Genomic DNA, 21,008 nt, shown 5'->3' with positions numbered 1-21,008 from the left:
AGTCTTTTTCCAAGTGTCTCAGCTTGAAGAGTCTTTTCATTGGCATTTCCCTGTGTTTCTTCGTACAATTCCACAGGGTGAAAGAGAAGGGAGGAGGGGAGAGAAGGAACCTAGTAAATCGGCCTGGAATGAACACAAACTTAATCTGCTCGCAAGGTTTTGTTAATGTCACAGTGAAAGCCAGAATACTTTTTGCATGACAGAATAGCTCTGAAAGCATGTGTTTTCTTCAGACCTACCAATTGCCATTCTGAGTAAACTGTACTTTTGAAACCTAAGGATTTAAACTTGTCCAAACACTTAGTCTGACTTCATGATAGACTACACCTCTTTGGTGAAGATCTATCTTTTCTATCCAGGTTTATAGGGCTTGAATATTTCAGTGAGTTTTCACAGAACAAAGAAACAGGCAGAGATCAGCTGCGGAGTTATCTGAGCAAGCCTGCATAGCTATGGACAGAGCTGAGAGCAATAAAACATGAACCTGACATGTTCAACAACAGCTGCTTGGTACCAGTGGCCTTTTAAAGACAGGAGGCTTAAGACCCAAATCGATGACATTTTCCTCACAGCATGTGGATAGATCAATGAGTGGAATGTTTGTAAGAATGAAGTCATGCGTATTTCCCCTTCAACCTCAGGATACCATCAATAAAGGGTCTGTGGTATCAGTGAAAGGGATAAGCCAGCAAGCCCATTGGAACATTCCAGAAGCTTGTGTTCCATTTACACACATCACTCTTCCCAGCATAATGTCCTGACACAATTCTCCAAAGCTAGCATTCATTCAGCCATCCCTGAGATCAGGTTGCAGACTAACTTTGAATGGCAGTGCAAAAGGTCACCCTGATTGTAGTTCCCATTCAGACTCAGGCACATACCTCCTTCTTCTTGTCATGAGGGGACAAAAGCCACTTGTCATCACTTCTTAGAGATCCTAAGGTGTTTGTATTCCATGGGTCCACTACAGATTTCATTTGACCAATGGTAACAAAACTCAAGACTCTAGCATGGAAGGGGCTAGAAATGTGCTTGCCTACTGTGTGCCCAGCCTTGCGTTTGATCTACAGCACGACATAAACTGAACGCTTTTGGTGACTTATTATTGCAACATTCAAGAAGTGAAAGCAGGAGGATCAGAAGCATGCGGTTATCCTTGGCTACACAGCAAGTTCAAGGACAGCCTGGGCTACATGAGACCCTTCATTAAAGAAATAGTTTAAGGAGATAGAATGCTGGAGGACATGTAGGGTGTATTTCTCAATGTAGGTTGTTATGGATATGTAGTCTGTTACGTATACTTAAAAAAATTGAACTGACCCGTTTGTTTCTCACAGAAAGGAGAAACCATTTAACTTGACATAATCCTTTTTTTCTCTTCTCACTGTCCCATCCTAATTTTCTAATATGCACACAGCTCTCCATATTTAGAAGTAAAATAAATGGGCATTTTAGGAGCCAATATTGATGTTTAGTCTTAAAAGTTGGGTCTACCATGACAACAGCAAACGGTCCATTATCTTCTTAAAGAAAACAATTTATCAAGCCTAGGAGCCAGATTGTGTCAGCAATCATCTCAGCCTCATAATTATAAATTTGTGAGGATCTGGTAAAATGCATGAATCCAAAAGAATTATAGTGTTTCACTGTGAGTCAGAATCAAGAACCCTGTTATTTTTGACATTCTACATCATCAGAGATATTTATGGAGGGTCAGATCTTAGCAATGATATTGTCTAACCTTGTTATTTTCCAGATGAAAAAGAACTTTTTTTATTTTTTGTTTTTTTAAGACAGGGTTTCTCTGTGTTTCCCTTGCTGTCCTGGAACTCACTCTGTAGACTAGACTGGCCTCAAACTCAGAGATCCACCTGCCTCTATCTCCCAAGTGCTGGGAATAAAGGCATGCTCCACCACCCAGCAAGAACTTCTTTCTTTTAATTATTTTTACATTTGATTTTCTTTTTTTCAGATTTTTTTATTTGAATTAGAAACACGATTGTTTTACATGACAATCCCAGTTCCCTTCTCCCTCCCGTCCTCCCCCCTCCCCTACCACGCCCCCCAACTAAAACCCTACCTATCACATATCCTTTCTTCTATTCTTCCCATGACTCAACCTTTCTGCTCCCTCATGTCCTCTGCATTCTTCCTCTTCTTCCCTTCTCATTCTCATAGCTCCCTCCCCCCTCTTCCTGTGCTTTCAATTTGCTCAGGAGATCTTGTCCCTTTCCCCTTCTCCAGGGGACCATGTATGTCTCTCTTAGGGTCCTCCTTGTTTACTAGCTTCTCTGGCAGTGTGGATTGTAGGCTGGTAATCCTTTATTCTATATCTAAAATCCACATATGAGTGAGTACTTATCATGTTTGTCTTTTTGTGATTGGGTTACCTTGCTCAGAATGGTTTCTTCGAGTTCCATCCATTTTCCTGCAAATTTCAAGCTTCCATTGTTTTTTTCCGCTGAGTAGTACTCCATTGTGTAAATGTACCACATTTTCTCTATCCATTCATCAGTAGAGGGGCATCTAGGCTGCTTCCAGTTTCTGGCTATTACAAGTAGTGCTGCTATGAACATCGTTGAACAGATGTCCTTGTTGTATGAATGTGCTTGTTTTGGGGTATATGCCTAAAAGTGGAATTATTGGATCTCGTGGTAGACTGATTCCTATTTTCTTGAGAAGTTGCCATACTGATTTCCAAAGTAGCTGTACAAGTTGGCACTCCCACCAGCAGTGAAGTGTTCCCCTTTCTCCACATCCTCTCCAGCATAAACTGTCATTGGTGTTTTTGATTTTGGCCATTCTGACAGAGTAAGATGGTATCTCAGAGTTGTTTTGATTCAACAAGAACTTCTTAAGAGGATATATTAAAGTACTTCTCTATGCAGCAAGCCTTCTAACTGTCCAAGCCATTTGAATAACTTATTATCTTTCAAATTCTTGCCTCAGTTTAGCCCCCCAAAATGGACTCATTGTAACAAAACTTAATTATTTATTATATTTTGCATTTTTGGTTCAATGTATCCCCTTTACTCACTCATGGAAAGACTGGGTCACAGAACCCCATTGTCTTTGAGGATCTTTCCTAGACCATGAGCTGGTTACAAGCAGAAGTAGCTTCTCGAGGGACCCTCAGGAGAAAGTGAGGTTGGTGTACCACTTTCAGACTTGCTACAGGCATATCTCCAGGGAACTGAGAAGCAAAGAGCAGCTATTCCCTGGGAGAGTCAGAAGAAGTGGCTCAACAGGGCAACACTGGATGACTCATGTGTGCTGAGCATGAGTCACAGGCAGAGACAACAGCAAGGGATTTCTAGAAAAGTCAGAACAGGCCCAAAGGTAAGAACCATGATAGATGGCCATAGCATATCCAGAAAGATTGGACTGAGCAATAGAGGAGAAGGAAACAGCAGGGGTTTGGGAATCATGAATGCTGTAAAAAGAAGGTAAATTATAAAGTGAACAAAAGAAACACTGCAGACCATGCTAAAGAATTTTGTTAGGAACAAAACAAAAACTAAAACCAACAACAAAAACAAACAAACAAACAAAACAGTGTCCACAAACCCTGCTACTTAAGTAATATTATAAATTATGTTTTATACCCCAAAATCCCTTTTTTATTTTAAATATAAATAATGTATGCTATTATTTATAAAACATATTTTTACAGCACTTTACTTTTAAGTATATTTGTTTTTTAGAAGAAGCTGTTATGCTGTAAACAGAAAACCAGTATACTTGAAATGAATCCTAGGACATCATTGAAATGTGATGAACATAAAAACCTCCAGTTAATTCATTGCTTATGAAATCCACTGACCCTGAAACTTGAAGTCTGTTTACTAAAGGATATTCTAAAATTTGGAGTGGGATTAAATCCTAGCACCAAACTAAGACTCCTTAAACAAATGAGGCGAAAGAAGACTGAACACTGAATAGTTTTCTCACACAGTAAATGAGGTGTGTTTATCATGGGTCCTCGGGTGTGTCTGACCCAGTGGGGATATGCATCCCATACCAGTGTCATTTTAGGAAGTATGGGACACCTAAGGTTTGGAAGCTAATTTTGGGTGGCAAAGTCAATCTTACCCAAAGAGGGATTAATTGGACTAGAAAGAGAGACCAATGGGAGACAAGAAACCAGTGTGTGATGGTTATGGAAAAGGATCCCAGTGTAACCAGTTAATATAGTGAGGATATGGAAAATGGTCCAGATTCAAGCGTGATTTGGGATAAAGCCACAAACTTTTGTCTGAGCAATGTGAAGCAGGGACCAAGAGAATAGAGGGACAGACAATGCCTTAAGTGAATGACTTAAGAGACTATATAAATGACACTGTGGTTGTTTAAGCCAGGATCAAGAGGATAGTGAGGGGGCTTGAGGAAGGGAAAGAGTAGAAAAAGACAGAGGTGGAGAGAGTCAGACCCCTGAATCCAGATGCATTGCCATTCAGAGAACTTTGCATATTCTAGATGCGAATTACTGCTTGTTGGGAACATGGCTGACTTTTGACGGTTATGTGATAACTGAAATTCCTTTGCTAGTGCTCAAATGCCAGCTAGATGATAGGAGACTATTTTGCCTATAAATGATCATCGTGAACATCCAGCTCACTACTGATGGTTTTAAAATTTTGTGACTTCATCAGGTAGACAAATTGAAGGCACACTAAACATATTTACTGTCCTAAGATGTTAAAGGTGAATGCAGCTAAAAGCAAAACATCATTAAGAACCTTCTTAGGTAAGCAATCTGCTGGGAGTTTTGAAGAATAGAGAGCTAAATTAGGCACAGACATTGTTTTCATAGAACTCATAAAGACTAAGATAAAAATTCTTCAGAAACTTAAATTATGTTCATGTGTCAAGAATTTGTACATAATAGCTAGTGAAAAAAATCTAGCCTCAAAAATCTCCCAGTAGCCATAGTTAGTGTGAAATTTGTTCCCATGGATGACTAGAATGTTGTGATGGTACTGGAGCAAAACAACAATAAAGTGAATTTAGTGGTACTCTTAAAGAATTGAAATGGAAAGTCTTGTCTGCCATTAATAATCTTTTATGCTGTGTATTTGCCCAGCTTAGGAAAAATAAATGAATGTTTGTGTTTTGTTTGCTGCATTTCTGCCCATCCAAATATGTGACATGGCAACAAATTTGAGCATTCTCATGAAACCCATTAGTTCATTTTTCATAAGCAGGTTTCCCCCCTTGGTAATCAAGACAGGCTAGAGGGCACAGATTTCATCCTAAGCCCACAAATCAGCCATAGGCTTGAATGAGGAAAAAGACAACATTCCCAAATATTGATGCTCCTTCTCCAGTTTCTAGACCTTTCTGTGGAAAGAAGTGTTTTCATAAAACATAGACAGAATTCATTTACATAGAGCACTCTTAATGGCTCCTGTCAGAACAGAACAGCTGGAAAACATATGGTACCCATTTCCCTGTATCACTTGGAAAAAAGTTCACATGTAAATAAAGCCACCATAAAAGAATAGCCTTTTTGAACCTGTGACCTTATATAATACATAAATATATCAGTAGAGGACACTGGTTGCATTGACCCAGTAAGTCATGTGGCTTTAAATATTTTTAATACAGTCTAAGATTCATAGTTCTTATGAGCTCCAAAGAAATCAAGGTAATTGACAAAATATCAGCAGATACCATGCCAAACAATAAGTATGTGTCTTAGAATGTCTATAAATAGGTTTTCCCACAATATTTATAGATTTGGAGAAAGTTAGTAAAATCAAATGCCTATTTACCCCTTTTAAGCTCCATGTCTTGTCTCCCTATTGTTTTATGTGAAATAGGCACTGTATGCTCTTAAGGCAGAGAGAATGGCTTGGCAGAAATTTCTGGCAAATGATAACTTTTCATAGCTTTGCATTTCTAGAAAGACAAGAACATATAAAAGAAAATTTTTACATTTATACGGAATTGATTGGAATAATTAGCCTTTGCCTTTGCATATTGACATTTCATAAATGACTTTAAAGAATCTAGCTTCTTCTGGCGATTATCACTCCTTTGGGTTTATTACGGGAACTTATTTCCCCCTGTGAAATTAAGCTGTAAATCCCTCAGAAGGATTCACTTTATGCATGTTAAAAGATCAAATGAGTTGTGCAAAGTGAGATTCAAGTTCACATACTTGTGTCTGTTAATTGTCTGCTGCAGGCCAAGCTTTGTGTACAGCTCAGAACTCGAGACAAAACAGTGTGGGTAAGAGAAGCAGGAGGCCATCTAGATGCCTTCCTTCTCCTGAGTATCCCTTGCTTTATGTTGCTCATTGAGAAGAAACTAATCCTCCCCCTATAAATTTTAGAAGCTTTTTGCTTCTAAAGGTTGAGAGTCAGAAAAGCCTCCGGGGTGAACTGTGCAGTACAGACCTTCTGAACCCTATACCACATTGTCAACCATTTGGAGAACAGAACTTAGGATTTTATGGTAGGCAGGCTCAGGACACTATATGCTTTATTTCATAACTTCTCTGAATGCTTTTAGGACACATCTCAGAATAAACAATGACTAGAAACACAAATTTAGGGAACTCTTTAACTGTAAGAATAAGTCATTACCAAGGATATTATAAAAGTTACAAACCTTAGCCGGGCGGTGGTGGCGCACGCCTTTAGTCCCAGCACTCGGGAGGCAGAGGCAGGCAGATCTCTGTGAGTTCGAGACCAGCCTGGTCTACAAGAGCTAGTTTCAGAACAGTCTCCAAAGCCACAGAGAAATCCTATCTTGGATGGGGTGAAGGTTACAAACCTGAGCACTTGTGCTGTCTCAGAGTCTCTCGCCCTTTGGCTGTGCCCAACAGCAAAGACAGGTAGATTTGCTTACTCTGGGATGAAACTTTCCCAACTGCATTTGTTTCATAGGATAGAGGATAGTTGGAAGAAAGCTTTGTCTGCCTTACGAAAGATGATAGAAACCTATAAAGTAGCCTGCTAGTCTGTGACAATGCTGGGTCATCTGCCTTCTAGTAAAGGAGTGTCTCAGACAAAACAGAGCCGTGCTGTGGGGACAGCCACTCTGAGACATGCTACCAGCATCTTGATTGTATTCAGGCTTCTTAGAAGAGGTTGTGGTTGTTATCTTTTATCTCCAAATGTGTCTGACTACTTCACTGTCCATCTCAACCACCTGAATGTAGGCTAGCATGCAATCTTTATTTTAACTGCACAAAAATGAGATAAATTGAAAAAAGGCAAGTTTGAGTACTAGTCTGCTTTCCCTATCTGACCTTCCTGCCTCCCCTTGCTCTTGTTTCTACCTTTCCCAACATGGAGGGTGGTGTCACTCTAAAGAGCATGTTGTTGTCAAATGGAAATGTGTTGTGTTGTGTCATAGGTTGAGAAGCACCAGGAGATGGCCCAGCATGATGGTTGTCTAAGATGCTTAGTATAGAATGGGTCGACTCAACCATGGCCTGCCTCCCATGGACAGACGAGCGCCTGACCACTTTATGCTTTTCTTTGCTGTCGCTAACCATAAAATGGAAAACTATCAAGTCACATAGTAGGTCACAATTTGAGTTTGTAGAAGATAAGTTATGTTTTCTTCCATGAATGCATGGATGTCTTACAAATTAGAGATATGTGTACAGGCTAGTACATGCTTTTGCAAGTGTATTGTGCAAATATATCATTGTTCACTGCTTGGTTTGGAAACCCATCCCTGTTCTGTTTTGGTTTTGTTTCAGGGTGGTGACAAACATGTAAATAGTACCAGAGATGCTGAGCCATAAACTATCTGTCAGGGTTTATTTAACTTTCTGCTTTTATCACTATTGCTACTTCAGTTAGTTCTGGGTCATTATATCATGACTATCTCATCTTTCTCTGCCTTGCAGTGGTAAATATGAAGCATTAGTTTTATGGATATATGTCCCTTCGTGCTTTATTCCCTTACACAGGGGCCTACTGTGAACATAACGTAAGTGAGCCATGTCTACCTACGTGGCCAAACTGTATTCAGTTCTAATTTAATAGTCTCCTCTATTATTTTTTAACAGTTTCTAGCTCTAGCTGGAATTGTGGTGTCTCAACTCTCATTACAAACCCACAAAAGCCCACTGGAATCGCTGATGTATACAGCAAGTTCCGCCCAGTGAAGCGAGTTTCTCCACTGAAACATCAGCCAGAGACTCTGGAAAACAATGAAAATGATGACCAAAAGAACAGTACAGTAGAATACCAGAAAGGGGGGGAGACTGACCAGGGCTCCCAGCCTGAGGAACTCAACCCTGAAGATGGAGTCAGGGGCTTGCCAGGTAAGGGCTCTGAGCCCAGCCAGGCACTGGGTGAGCTGGAGCATTATGACCTTGACATGGACGAAATTCTGGATGTGCCTTACATTAAATCCAGTCAACAGCTGGCCCCACTGACCAAGGTGACTTCTGAAAAAAGAATTTTGGGTTTATGCACAACCATCAACGGCCTTTCTGGTAAAGCCTGCCCTATTGGAAGCACTGAGAACTCCACAGTCAACATGACTCCATTTTGTGTTCTTTCCCCTGTGAAAAGCCCTCACTTAAGGAAAGCATCGACTACCCTCCGGGACCAGAACAAGCTCTCCACAGAAGACTCTGAGAACTCCCCTGTTCTGGGTAAATGTGTCCCTGCATATGAGTCAGAAAACCACAGTAAAGACTTCCTAAACAAGGCCTTTAGTGATCCCCATAGTCGAAAAATCGAGAAGACCGGGCCAGACTGCAAGCTCAGGGCCTTCCACCTGCCATCCTCAGCAGCAGGGGCCAAAGCAGAAGAGCAGGTCAATGGCATGAACTGGACCAATGCCCAAGGCACAGAAGAAAGGAATGAATACCTGAAGAAAGTAAGAAGTATAGTGAACATTGTGAAAGAAGGCCAGATATCACTCTTGGTGAGTATTGTCTGTCTGTCTTTAGACTCCATCTTATAACAGGATGAGTTTTGCTTCATGTCTTTCTGTGAAGTTTTTTTTTTTTTTAATTAGTTCTTTGAGAACTTCCTAAAACATGTTTTCTTCACTCCCCTTGTTTTGTTTCTTACTGAATCTTGTTGCTTTAAGGCGTGAGTTTTAAACGTTAAATTTAGGGGGTTAATTCACAGGACACAAATGGCTCCAGAAGACTGTTAGTGCAGTTTAACATCGTCTGACCTCAGCTGGAATAACGACGTTTAATCTAAAAGGAAAACAAAACAAAGAGCCAGCACTGTTTTCCAGATGACTTGTAATGCCTTTTTTTTTTTTTTTTTTTTTTTTTTTGCTTTGCTTTTCAAATGGTTCCCCATGCTCTCCCTCCATTTCTGTGAGGATGTCAGTTTTTAGCTGATGGCAGACCTGCCAGATCTGTGAACAGAGAGTTCTCTGTTTCACCCTGATCATTATTCAGGAGAGTTGGGCTGGGGGGTTGGAAAACATTTGCAGATACAGCTTCCCCTAGAGTTTGATTGTTCTCTGACACACACACACAGGGTTTTTGCTTTGCTCCAGCATGTCACCAAAGATTCCAGACACAGAGTTACTTGATATAAGAAGTATCTATTGAGGAAAGCTCAGCTGAAACAGCATTCCATCTGCTGCACTGTTCTTTTCTAGTTCCTAGACACTGGTCAAATAGTACCAACCTTGGGCTCATAATGTGAGGATAATTAAAGTCTCATTCAGGAAACTCACGGCATCGAGGCATCATGATTCCCCAAAATGTGAAGCATGCACAGATAAACTATAACATATTGGGACTGGCATTGCAAACAGGACAATATGATTGAATGATTTTACCAAGTGAAGCCACAACTTTGTTTTTCTCTTGCAAATGTCTTTTCCATTTTTCCTGGCTGTTCCCTCTGACTCTCTTTGGTTAATTCTTTCTCTTTGCCTCACATAGTCAGAAGTCCCTAATGCTAATACCATTCAGTTTACCCAAAATATTCTATCAAAACTTCATACTGTGAGGACTGAATTTCACTAGAGACAGAAAAAAAAACAAAAAACAAAAAACAGCCAAAGAACCAAGTTTCCTCCAGATATCCCAGATACCCCTGGGAGTCACTGGCTTGTCTAGAGGTTCCTGTGGATGCTCTGGTAGCCACAGCCTTTAGGTAACATGTAGAGGCAGCGAGCCTTACAAGTCAACCCCCCCAAACAAGTACTTCATTCATGCAACAAACCTCCAACAGTCAATAAAGCATAGCCCTGTCCCTCAAGAACTTAGCGGTACAGTGACAGAGACAGAGAAGCTGTTGCTTGCCATCAGTGTCACCTCAGAGACCTAAAAATCCAACTAGAAACCTTCGCAGCTCATCGGTCCTAGCCCTGTGACCCTTTTTCACAAAACCATTTGTCCCTTGAGAGCACATGTTCTAAAGCAGAGATTCTCAACCTTCCTAATGCTGGGACCCCCTTGATTCAGTTTGCGGTGACCCCCCAACCATAAAATTATTTTCCTTGTTACTTCGTAGCTATGATTTTGCTGCTGTTATGAACTATAATTTAAATATCTGCGTTTTCTGATGGTAAAAGGGCCATTCAACCCCCAAAGGGGTCATGACCCACAGGTTGAGAACCACTAGTCCAAAATCACTGTTCTAAATCATGTTGCAAGAAAGACAAATAGCAAGGAACTCTGACTAACTAGAGGCTTTCTATGCCACCAGGGCCCTTGTGAGCTGTTCCTCCTTCCCTTCCAAAGGAGAACCTCCTTTGTGTCCTGTTTTGACTTACTGATTGAAGCCTCCCCCTCTCTGTACAGCCACACCTAGCTGCAGACAATCTGGACAAAATCCACGATGAGAATGGAAACAATCTGTTACATGTCGCAGCGTCCAAGGGGCACGCAGAGTGTCTACAGCACCTCACGTCTCTGATGGGTGAAGACTGCCTCAATGAAAGGAACACAGAGCAGCTGACTCCAGCTGGCCTGGCCATCAAGGTGACCTCCTGGGGGCTGAGCTGTCCCGGGTTTTGTCTTTGGATTTGATCTCCGGTTTTTCAGATTTCTTGTGAGCTAGGCTATTGAAAGGGGGAGAGGAGAGAGTGAGGCATTAAGCAAACAGAAAATGAATGTATCGTATGTAAGAAGTTAATCACTTCAGTCACTACCACCTGAGATTTTAATGGCACTCCACCTTGTTATCTAATAAGGATAATTTCCAAATCAACCCACAAAGAAAGAAGATGACCCCCGGCAGGGCTGAGAATTCTGTTACTCATGGTGATTGCAATTCGGATTCTTACCCACACCTGGATCTCTCAGGAACTGTGTCAATTTTTCCTAACATGGGAATAAGAAACAAGAATTAGATCAAGGTGTGCTGGTAAAGGAGGCTAGCTAGCACTTAGGAGTTTCTGAAAATAATGTGGGCTTTTATTGAATCAAATCTGAGTTTAAATGTCATCAGCATTAAAACTGTTTACAGCATCATCGAGGATCCTGTATTTAGTTCTCCAAAATAGCACAATGTGCTATCTGTCAAAGTGTATGCAAATCAATGCCAACTGGGATGGAGTTAAAACCTGGACCATAACACAAGTAAACAGGGACCTTTATACCACTGTGGTAAGAGTGTCTGGCGATTGACCGAGTCACGTGAGGTTAGCTATTAAACTAAAATAGCTGTTTGGATCTTTGGCAGATAAATGTAGAATTCAGTCATACTTACTAAGAAGCCAGAAGTGAAGTTCAGAGAAATAGAATACATCTTGTACTTCTGCATATAGACTGCTTTACACGATAGCTGGATCTCCTAAAAGCCAAATGTATCATTTTTATAAATGAAATTGCATAAGTGTTGAATACGAGAACCAGCTAGCTGAAGAAACATACTAGTGAACTAACTAAGAAACACATTACATTTTTAAAATAGTAAGTTTCTATCTTATCACAATATGTCTTGCACATAAAGCTGATTTTTAACTTTAATGCATTTATTAATCAGTAAAGTTTATATGTTAAAAATATTGTTTTATTTCATTTTGTTCCCTAGTAAGTATGACTTTATGACAAAATTTTCATAGTAAATATTTTGTTACAAAGAAATCTCTGATGCTGGGGAATATATTTTTCTCTGGTTGTGAATAAGGCCATGTCAGATCAGAGTTTACTACAGCCCATGTGAAAAAAGAGAAACTGAATTCAAAGGAAAAAAAACTCGTCTCAGTACAGTTGAGTTCAGTGTGTGCTGAAGCAAACAGCTACTGTGTTATTGGGTGCTGCAGGTAAAAATTTAAATAAGACATAGTACCTATTCCTAAAGAGCTGATAGACCTAGTGACTAAATCAGGAACCTTGGTTACTGGTAATGACTGTGTCAGATAGTTAAGTCATCATCTACTCCTCTGACACAGTCCAGTGAGATGACTGGGTATAGTGTGGTTATCCATGGGCATATGTCAGTGATAAATATCCTTATAATGCCAGTCAATGTGGGCATCTGCCATATTTAAAGAATGGCTTAGGGTTTATGAAATGTAATTCTCATTAGTTTTCCAAACTAATGGTAGATGGTTGAATATTTCCTCATTATATAATTGAATGGAAGCATATTTTTTCTTAATTGACATACCTTACTGCTTCCTTTGGGTAGATTAAAAATTTTAGAGCATGAAGGTTCATAAGAAACTTAGTAGCCATTAAGCCAATCCTCAGTGTGAACAGCTTCCATGCTACCTACACATGAAGACTTATTTTATTCCTAAACTTCAGCCACCACAGTACAGCCATCACCAACAGATCTGCAGGTTTACATGGCAATTTCTGTTTTAATTTGAAGGAAACACATACACAAATACACACAGACACACACAGACACACAGACACACACATACACACACACAGACACACACACACACACACACACACAAACACACACACAGACACACACATACACACACACAGACACACACATACACACACACACACACACACACACACACACACACACACACACAAACACACACACCTAAAATGCACAAGGCTAAAGAGCTCTTTCAGATTTGGGGACTTGGGCTTCTGAATTATTTCAGTGTTCTTTGTATTTCATCATTCTAATTGCATTGACAAAAAGGCAGCAAGTACAATTGTTTCGTACGAGCACCTCTCCCCTCACAGGTATGTATGACCCGATGCCTGCAGCTCATTCAGTGTGCTTTGATTGACACCGATGAAATTGAGAGTCCTAAGAAGTCTTAAGAAGTTTCCAGCTTTAGTATCTTGTTTTGAACACAGACAGCAACTGATAGTATTTCACCACATTAGACAGTTCTAAGAGGGGCTGGAGAGATGGCTACAAGCACTTGCTGCTCTTGAAGAGGACCAGACTTTGGTCCCCATCACCCACTTGGTAGCTCATAGCTGACTGTAACTCCTGCCCCTGGGGATCTAAGTGTAGCTGCAGTGGATCTGATGCCCTCTTCTGTCCTCCAAGAGCATCAGCATGCATGTGCTTGTAAGTAAAACTGAAAAAATAAAACACCGCTGAGAGCCCTGCTGCCTGACATTAAAGACAAACGTACTTGGGACAAGTGACCCAAGTTTCTTGCAGAGTGTGCCTCAGCTGACCGAAAGCATCCAGAGACAAAATGAAGAACATCATTTCCTCATTCTCAAACTCTTTAAACAGAGGATAATAAATAATTATTCTCATTACATTGCATGACAGCCTTTATTGAGGGTTTTCCAGGAGACTCAAGAGTGGCTGCTTTGGGAGTTTGTGTCCTTTGGAAATAGCTAAACAAAGTCACTTCGAAGAAAGAATTCTGGAAGGTCTGATTTCTAACACAGTCTGTTTTCTAAAATAGAATTGGCAGGAGGAATTATTTTAGGACCTGAACAAACTCGGGTTGAAATAAACCAAGTTCCTTTTTTGTTTTGTTAACTTCTCCTTTGGTCATTCTGATTAGGCCCAAAGGCAAAGTGTTGATCTGGTGATAACACACCCTTTCAGACATTCGTTTTTTGATAACATGATGTCACAAACACACTTACATAAATTATTTTTTATATAACATGATGTCACACATTCCCTTACAGACATTCTTAAAAAAAAAAAAAAAAAACTCAAATAACTCTAAACCCAGAGACTTGGGGAGGCAACTGTATCCTGCTGGAACTTAATTTTTTTTGTTGATTTGTGTTCCTGTTACTTGAATTTAAAGCAAGTTATTTTGGTTTCAAATTCAGGGAAGTAATATTTCCTTCTGTTCTTTGATACATTTTATTGTTTAAATGCCACCCCTTTGATTCACCAGACCTAAAATTCGTCTACAAGAACTGCCTCCCACAACCCTTGAATATAGCCACTTGTCAAGGGCGCAGAAAACATTTCCTAGGATACAGTCTATATGGTCTATATGGGGTTATATTAACAAACCCAACAAATTGTGAAGGATTGAAAAATATTCCTATACACTTCATCCATCATGAAATGCAATTAGAAACCAACAACAGAAGGAAACATGGGCTATTTACAAGTGTGAGAAATTAGTCCATCCTAAAACAGTCAGTGGGACAGAAAAGTCAAAGGAAATTGAAAATGATGGCAGCTGACAAAGAAAGAGAAATAAGCAAGCCACTGTCTTCATAGGCAGGGCCTACAGCTGCACTTAGAGGGAGGTATGTGAAGGAGGTGGGCAGGGAGAAAGATTAAGAGAGACACCTTAGGAACTGCAGAAGTAAGACAAACCTAATCCAAAGCCAAGGACAGAAAGGAAACAGCAGTACTGAAATCGGAAATACATGCAACAGACAATATAACAGTAGAGCAAACCCAATTTGGTTTTAAGAAAAGGTAAGAAGAGAAAACCCTCAATGTAGTTAGAATAACCAGAAAGAGAGAAAGAGGAGAGGAGGTGTCTTTCTTTACGGAAACTACAGGCATGGCCTCACATTTCTGTGTTCTGTGTAAATGGTATTTATTTATACAAACTGTCTTGCCCCTTGCATGATCAAGATTGTCTCATTTGCTTCTTCATTCAGAGAGAATATTTAGTGGGGCAGCAGTCAGGGCTTGGTTACTGAAGCCTGGAGCCTGGAGCCTGGAGAAAGTGATCAGGAGAGCCTGAGAGAGTGTGCTGATCTAAGAGGCATGGCTGACTTTGACCTGTGACTAGTGGTGGGAGGGGCCTGACCAATGGCAGTACCACAGCTCAAGAGCCGAGAACAGAAGGGACTTCAAACTATCTCTTTCCTGGTCTCCTGCTGCTAATGTGCATTACCCAAACCTAGCCAGAAGCCAGGATGCCAGACAGACACCCCAAACATACCAGCCCCACAGCAGCAAGGACCACATTACCTGTTCGTACCAATAAAGGCTCAATGATGAAGACACAGTCTGAGATGTGTTTTTCCATGATTTTGTCCTTGTACAAATACCACAGAGAATATTTACATAAACATGGTATATGTCTGCGCTGTGGCCTAAATGCAGTTAGGAGATGGTAAACATGAAATGCATGTGGGTACTACCAGCATAACACAGCATCCTGTTTTACAATTAAACTCTGTCATTAGATGGAGTTCAGGCTAAAAGAATGAAAAATAGCATAGTATCATAAACAGATAAACCAGTAGCATATCTGTTTGTTCTTGAGTGTAATAATGATTTTTAGGGGACCTTCATACTATGCACAGTCATGCAGTACATCCCTGTACCTCTAAGGATACAATAGCAAGTCTGTTTGTGAGTGTGAACGTGTGCATGTGTGTGGTGTATGAATATATGTGTGTGTGAGAGAGTGCGCATGTATGTGTGAGTCCATGTGTGTAAAAGACAAGGTGTGTGTGTGTTTGTGAGAGTGTGAGTCAGTATGTGTGTTAGTGTGTATGCATGTGAGAGAGTGAGAGTCTCTCTCTCTCTCTCTCTCTCTCTCTCTCTCTCTCTCTCTCTCTCTCTCTCTCTCTGTGTGTGTGTGTGTGTGTGTGTGTGTGTGTGTGTATGTATTCTTGACTTGGAATTCTGCTATTCAAATAGAAATGAAAGAAGAAAAGCTTACCTCTCCTGTCTTCCTCTGGGAATAGAATTTTCTTCTCGGCAGGTTAAGATTCTAAAGAGAAAATAATCCTATTACATGCTGCTCATTTGCCCCTCTCAGGCTCCACAAGACCTTTTCTGTGCTTACACACACAGTATGTAAACTACAAGGGCAATTAAGGGCCTCTTGTCTTAAGGAAGTCTCTAAGAAGACCTGGGAGAGTAGGATGATAGTGAGTGCTTTGGTCACCAAGCCTTTGCTAAGTCTCATTTCATCCCTGCTGTGATGCTGTAGTCTCTACCTGTGAGACGGTTGCATACTCTGAAGCACAGTAACTATGGCTGAGGGGACTATGGGGTCAAGGACTTCCATCCATCTCAGGGTCTGTCTGGAAGTTAATCCCAGGATATGCCACTTAAACTTTCTGTGAAAAGTAAAGAGACCTTCCCATTTAACTATTTCCATGTCTTGTTTATGTTCGGAAACCTTCCCAGTGCTGAGAGTAAAAACCCAGTGATGACTACAGATGAGAAAGAATTTTAAATCCAAAGGCATGAGAGTCATATTTGACTTTGAAAAACAGAAGTTGTTATAAAACTCCAGGTGACATTTTTGTCTCCTTCCACTGCACTGCCCTCCTTCAGCATAACGAGGGATCGCTTTCAGTTTCCTAACGAGGGGCAAATTGTAGCTGTTTCAGACTTTTGAAGCATCATTTTATTACTTACAAATATCAAATGATTCTTTCATAAGAACATTATCACCTTTTGAACTATGATTGCTCCGCTAATTAAAATGTTTAACCTGGTTACTTAATGAAAGTTGTTATTTCAAATATAAATTTGTTAATTTCTCATGAAAATATAGTAGTGTTTTACTTGAAACATAGTTGCTCTATCTTGTAAGCTATAAGTGAAGAGGGCTGGAGAGATGTCTCAGAGAGTAAGAGCACTGGCTACTCTTCCAGAGGACCTGGGTTTGATTTCCAGCACCCACATGACAGCTCATAGCTGTCTGTAACTATAACTCTAGTTTCAGAGGATCTGATGCCCTCTTCTAACCTCCTGGAACACAAGGCATGCACATAGTTCACAGACATGCATACAGACAAAACATTCACACACATAAAAATTATAATAGATACAATACACTTTAGGTGATAGGCACTGATTGCTGGGAGTATTATGTGTTCACCTGGATATGGAGCAACTAGAATGTTCTCCTGCTGTTCGAGGTATGAAGTAATTTACCACATTGGAAACAAGTTTGACAGCTTTTCACTAGATCAAATATATACCTACCACAATCTTCCAAATTTTAGAGCTGGGCATGGTGGTGCTGCTTTTAATCTCAGCACTTGGGAGGTAGGAAGAGCTCTGTGAGTTTGAGACCACCAAATAATGAGATCCAAGACTAAATAGAGAGATCTTGTCAAAAGAGAAAGAAAGAAAGAAAGAAAGAAAGAAAGAAAGAAAGAAAGAAAGGGAAAAGAAAGAGAGAGAGGAGGAAGGGAGGAAGAAAAAAGGAAGAAGGAAAGAAAGTTTAATTCTAGGTATCCATCTAAGAGAAATAAAAGCATATTTCCAAAAAGTTGTAATTATATTTTATTTTTAATTTCAAAAAATAAAAGCATTAAAAAATATTTGTAGTAGCTTGGATAACTCTGAGTGTTATACTAATAAAAAAGCCAGATACAAAGAGCAACATGCTCAGCTTGTCTGAGTTTATTTTACTCAGAGGCAAAATAAAAAGGATAAAAGCATGGATGCTAGAAACTTTCAGGAGTGTTGACAGTATTGTTAATTTGATTATATATATATATATATATATATATATATATATATATCCATTGGAGTTAGAGTGTTATATATAGTGAGTAATATATGTATTACTCTAACTCCAATTCATATATATTCAACATATATTCAAAAATAATCAAACTTTATACTAACAATTACATTTTACAGTATGTAAATTAAAACCTAATAGAGTAATTTCATCTATTCATTCATTTGCTTACATTGCTAGGATTAAAACTTGCACACACTAGGTGGGTGCTCTACCACAAAGCCCAACAGAATAACTTTAAAATAACTGATTAGAATCACAAAGTCATATGCAAGTAGAAATTTTCCTGCTGATTTAGAGCTAAACCACAAAGCATGATTGTAACAGGTCTTGTGTTTATATTCCAAGTAAGTACAAGCCCGATACAGAAGCCCAAATCCGTCTATCTTCCCATGGTAAAATTAGAATCTTTGTGATATTTCCTAGACCTTAGTAATCTTGAATTTCTTTCTCTTTGTCATCTTAAAATCTAGAATGGCCAGTTGGAATGTGTACGCTGGATGGTGAGTGAAACAGAAGCCATTGCAGAACTGAGTTGTTCCAAGGACTTCCCAAGCCTTATTCATTATGCAGGTTGCTATGGGCAGGTATGGAGTCTTGAGTATCTTCTCTTACATATCTACTTATTTTTTTCTTATTAGATCATCAAAATCTAAACATGATGTAATAAATCCAAAGATTTTATGAACAATGATATTTATTGTAACATTTTAATGAAGAAATGTTTTAAGCAACCTAGATACCTCAAGGTGAGATTTTAGATGAAGAGTGAAGCTATATTTATATAATAGAATTAAATGGGAAAGTGTTGATTACATAATGTTAATAAAAATGTATCAAATAAAGCTTTCACTGTAATTTAGTACCAGAACTTTAAATTTTGTGGGGAAAGAAACAAAGAAAGACTAGAAAAACAAATACAGCCTACTATAGTTCTAGTCATTTGGGGGCAGAATGGAACTACAACTGGCTTTTTAAAAGTTGTTTGTTTGTTTGGTAATTTTCTATTTTTAAAATAAATATTTTTTGTGGGGCATTGGTGGCGCACACCTTTAATCCCAGCACTCGGGAGGCAGAGGCAGGTGGATCGCTGTGAGTTCAAGGCCAGCCTGATCTCCAGAGCAAGTGCCAGGATAGGCTCCAAAACTACACAGAGAAACCCTGTGTTGAAAAACTAAAATATATATATATATATATATATACATATATATATATATATCACTTATCAAAAAGAATACTAATAATTTATTGAGCACTAAGCCAAAAACCAAGTCTTTATAAAGCATCAACAAATAATACCTCACAAAGACCCATAGAAATGATTTCTCCATCAGGGCCTGGGAGATGGTCCATGAGGAAGATCAGTCACTGCAAAAGCCTGATGACCTGGTTCAGTCCCCAGAGCCCACAGATAGGTAGAAGGACAGGGTTGGATTCACAAAGTTGTTTTCTGGCCCACAAGTACATGCACACACATACTGATAATAAACTCAAAAAATTAATTTCTATAATAGAAAAATCTCGACATTATTAGCTGATACTCACAGATCTTGCTTCTACCCCCCATTGTGGGTGATGGTTATAAATTATCTTTTAAAAGCGCTGAAACCACAAAACACCAATCTCAAGCTTAAAAAAGAATAACGAAGTCAGTATAGTATCAAAATAGATTTAATCGAATTTGTTTCTCGTGTATCTACTCATCCCCTACTTTGGCTTAGTAGATTTTTCAAGGGGCAGTAAATTGTGGTATTGCCAATAAGAGACTGTGATTATTTCTTCAGCATGCCAATCACACTTTTCAAAAGACTACAGGATATTCCCATAGTCTTTCTTTGTTATTTGTGCTCTTGTCTGCCTCTGCCTCTGCCTCTCTGCCTCTCTGCCTCTCTGCCTCTCTGCCTCTCTGCCTCTCTGCCTCTCTGCCTCTCTGCTGCCTCTCTGCCTCTGCCTCTCTGCCTCTGCTCTGCTCTCTGCCTCTGCCTCTGCCTCTGCTCTGCTCTGCCTCCTCTGCCTCTGCCTCTGCCTCCTGCTCTGCCTGCCTGCTGCCTCTGCCTCTGCCTCTGCCTCTGCCTCTGCCTCTGCCTCTGCCTCTGCCTCTGCCTCTGCCTCTGCCTCTGCCTCTGCCTCTGCCACTGCCTAAGTGCTGGGATTAGAAGAGTATGCCATCATGCCTGAGTTGGCCTTTCTTTAGTAGTAATCATACTACTAGCTGAAAGTTTATTCTGTACCAAAGCAACTTCAACTGTTATAATACATATATAAACTTAGATAACTAAAAAAGATAAAGCACACACACATTTGCACACATTTCCTTTGTGTGTCAAGCTCCATGCCACTGGACTTTATGTAAATTATAAGATCCTGTTTATCCCACAGATGAAGAAACTGAAAAAGAAAAGCTAAGTAAATGGCTTATAGATTGTCTTGTGGCTATTAAGAGTGAAGACTGGATTTCCACTCAGGTCTTGTGTCTTCGGGGGCTGAGTTGCTTTGTCCCTATCTGTACAGATGGTTTATATAGATTATTATAATGCCATTGATAGGGCATTGATAGAACATGACTATTATTTTACTTAGCAATATTTTATGATAGTTGGAGTATCTCACACAGGCATTGAAGTAAAAACGGTATAAATGCTTGTAACGTAAAAGGGGTGGGTAGGAAGAACATTAAAAGTTTGAATAAGTCACTGCCTTTAAAATATTAGAATTACAACTTTGTTTTGCATTTTGCTCCCCAGTCCAACCCTCTGTCATGAAAATAACCAGAGACAATGACTACACATTTTCTAAGAATGTGTTATTATTGTACTTTTATTGGAAAGGAGAATAGAGGGTTTTAAATTTTTCTCAAGTATTTGACCACTGCTAATCTCCATAAGTCATTTTGGTTATTGAGCAAATTTATTAGGCTACGTGATCGATGGCTTTACATTTCTATTTTCATTTGCTCAGTCAAAGCCTAATTGGGCCTTTGGGGTATTTGTGGAAAGGGTGCAGCACTGACTCCAGGGAAGAAGGGAAGTGGGGCTAGCAGGCCTATTTAAGGCTCTGGGCAAAGGACTGGGCATCAGTGTTCTTCAAGGAAATGACAGTTAGATGCCATTTTTTTTATTCATGTCTCACAGCATGCTACTCAGAATTCTTAAGCTGTTGGAATAGAACAAAAGGAAGTGTCCCTTGTGGGA

The 21,008-nt window shown here is 39.7% G+C and overlaps 1 protein-coding gene across 1 annotated transcript in view; it reads left to right on the top strand.

The window, feature by feature from the left end:
- Positions 1-21,008, top strand: part of LOC100764301 (synphilin-1) — an 80,188-nt gene that overhangs the window by 27,774 nt on the left and 31,406 nt on the right. The window contains exons 3-5 of the mRNA XM_035439037.1: positions 8,030-8,898; positions 10,751-10,930; positions 18,291-18,404. Of these exons, the coding sequence (XP_035294928.1) occupies positions 8,030-8,898; positions 10,751-10,930; positions 18,291-18,404 (1,163 nt within the window). The remainder of the gene's footprint in view (positions 1-8,029; positions 8,899-10,750; positions 10,931-18,290; positions 18,405-21,008) is intronic.

The sequence above is a fragment of the Cricetulus griseus genome, chromosome 2 (assembly GCF_003668045.3).
Source record: "Cricetulus griseus strain 17A/GY chromosome 2, alternate assembly CriGri-PICRH-1.0, whole genome shotgun sequence".
Taxonomy (NCBI): domain Eukaryota; kingdom Metazoa; phylum Chordata; class Mammalia; order Rodentia; family Cricetidae; genus Cricetulus; species Cricetulus griseus.
This window is presented reverse-complemented; position numbering and strand designations above follow the sequence as displayed.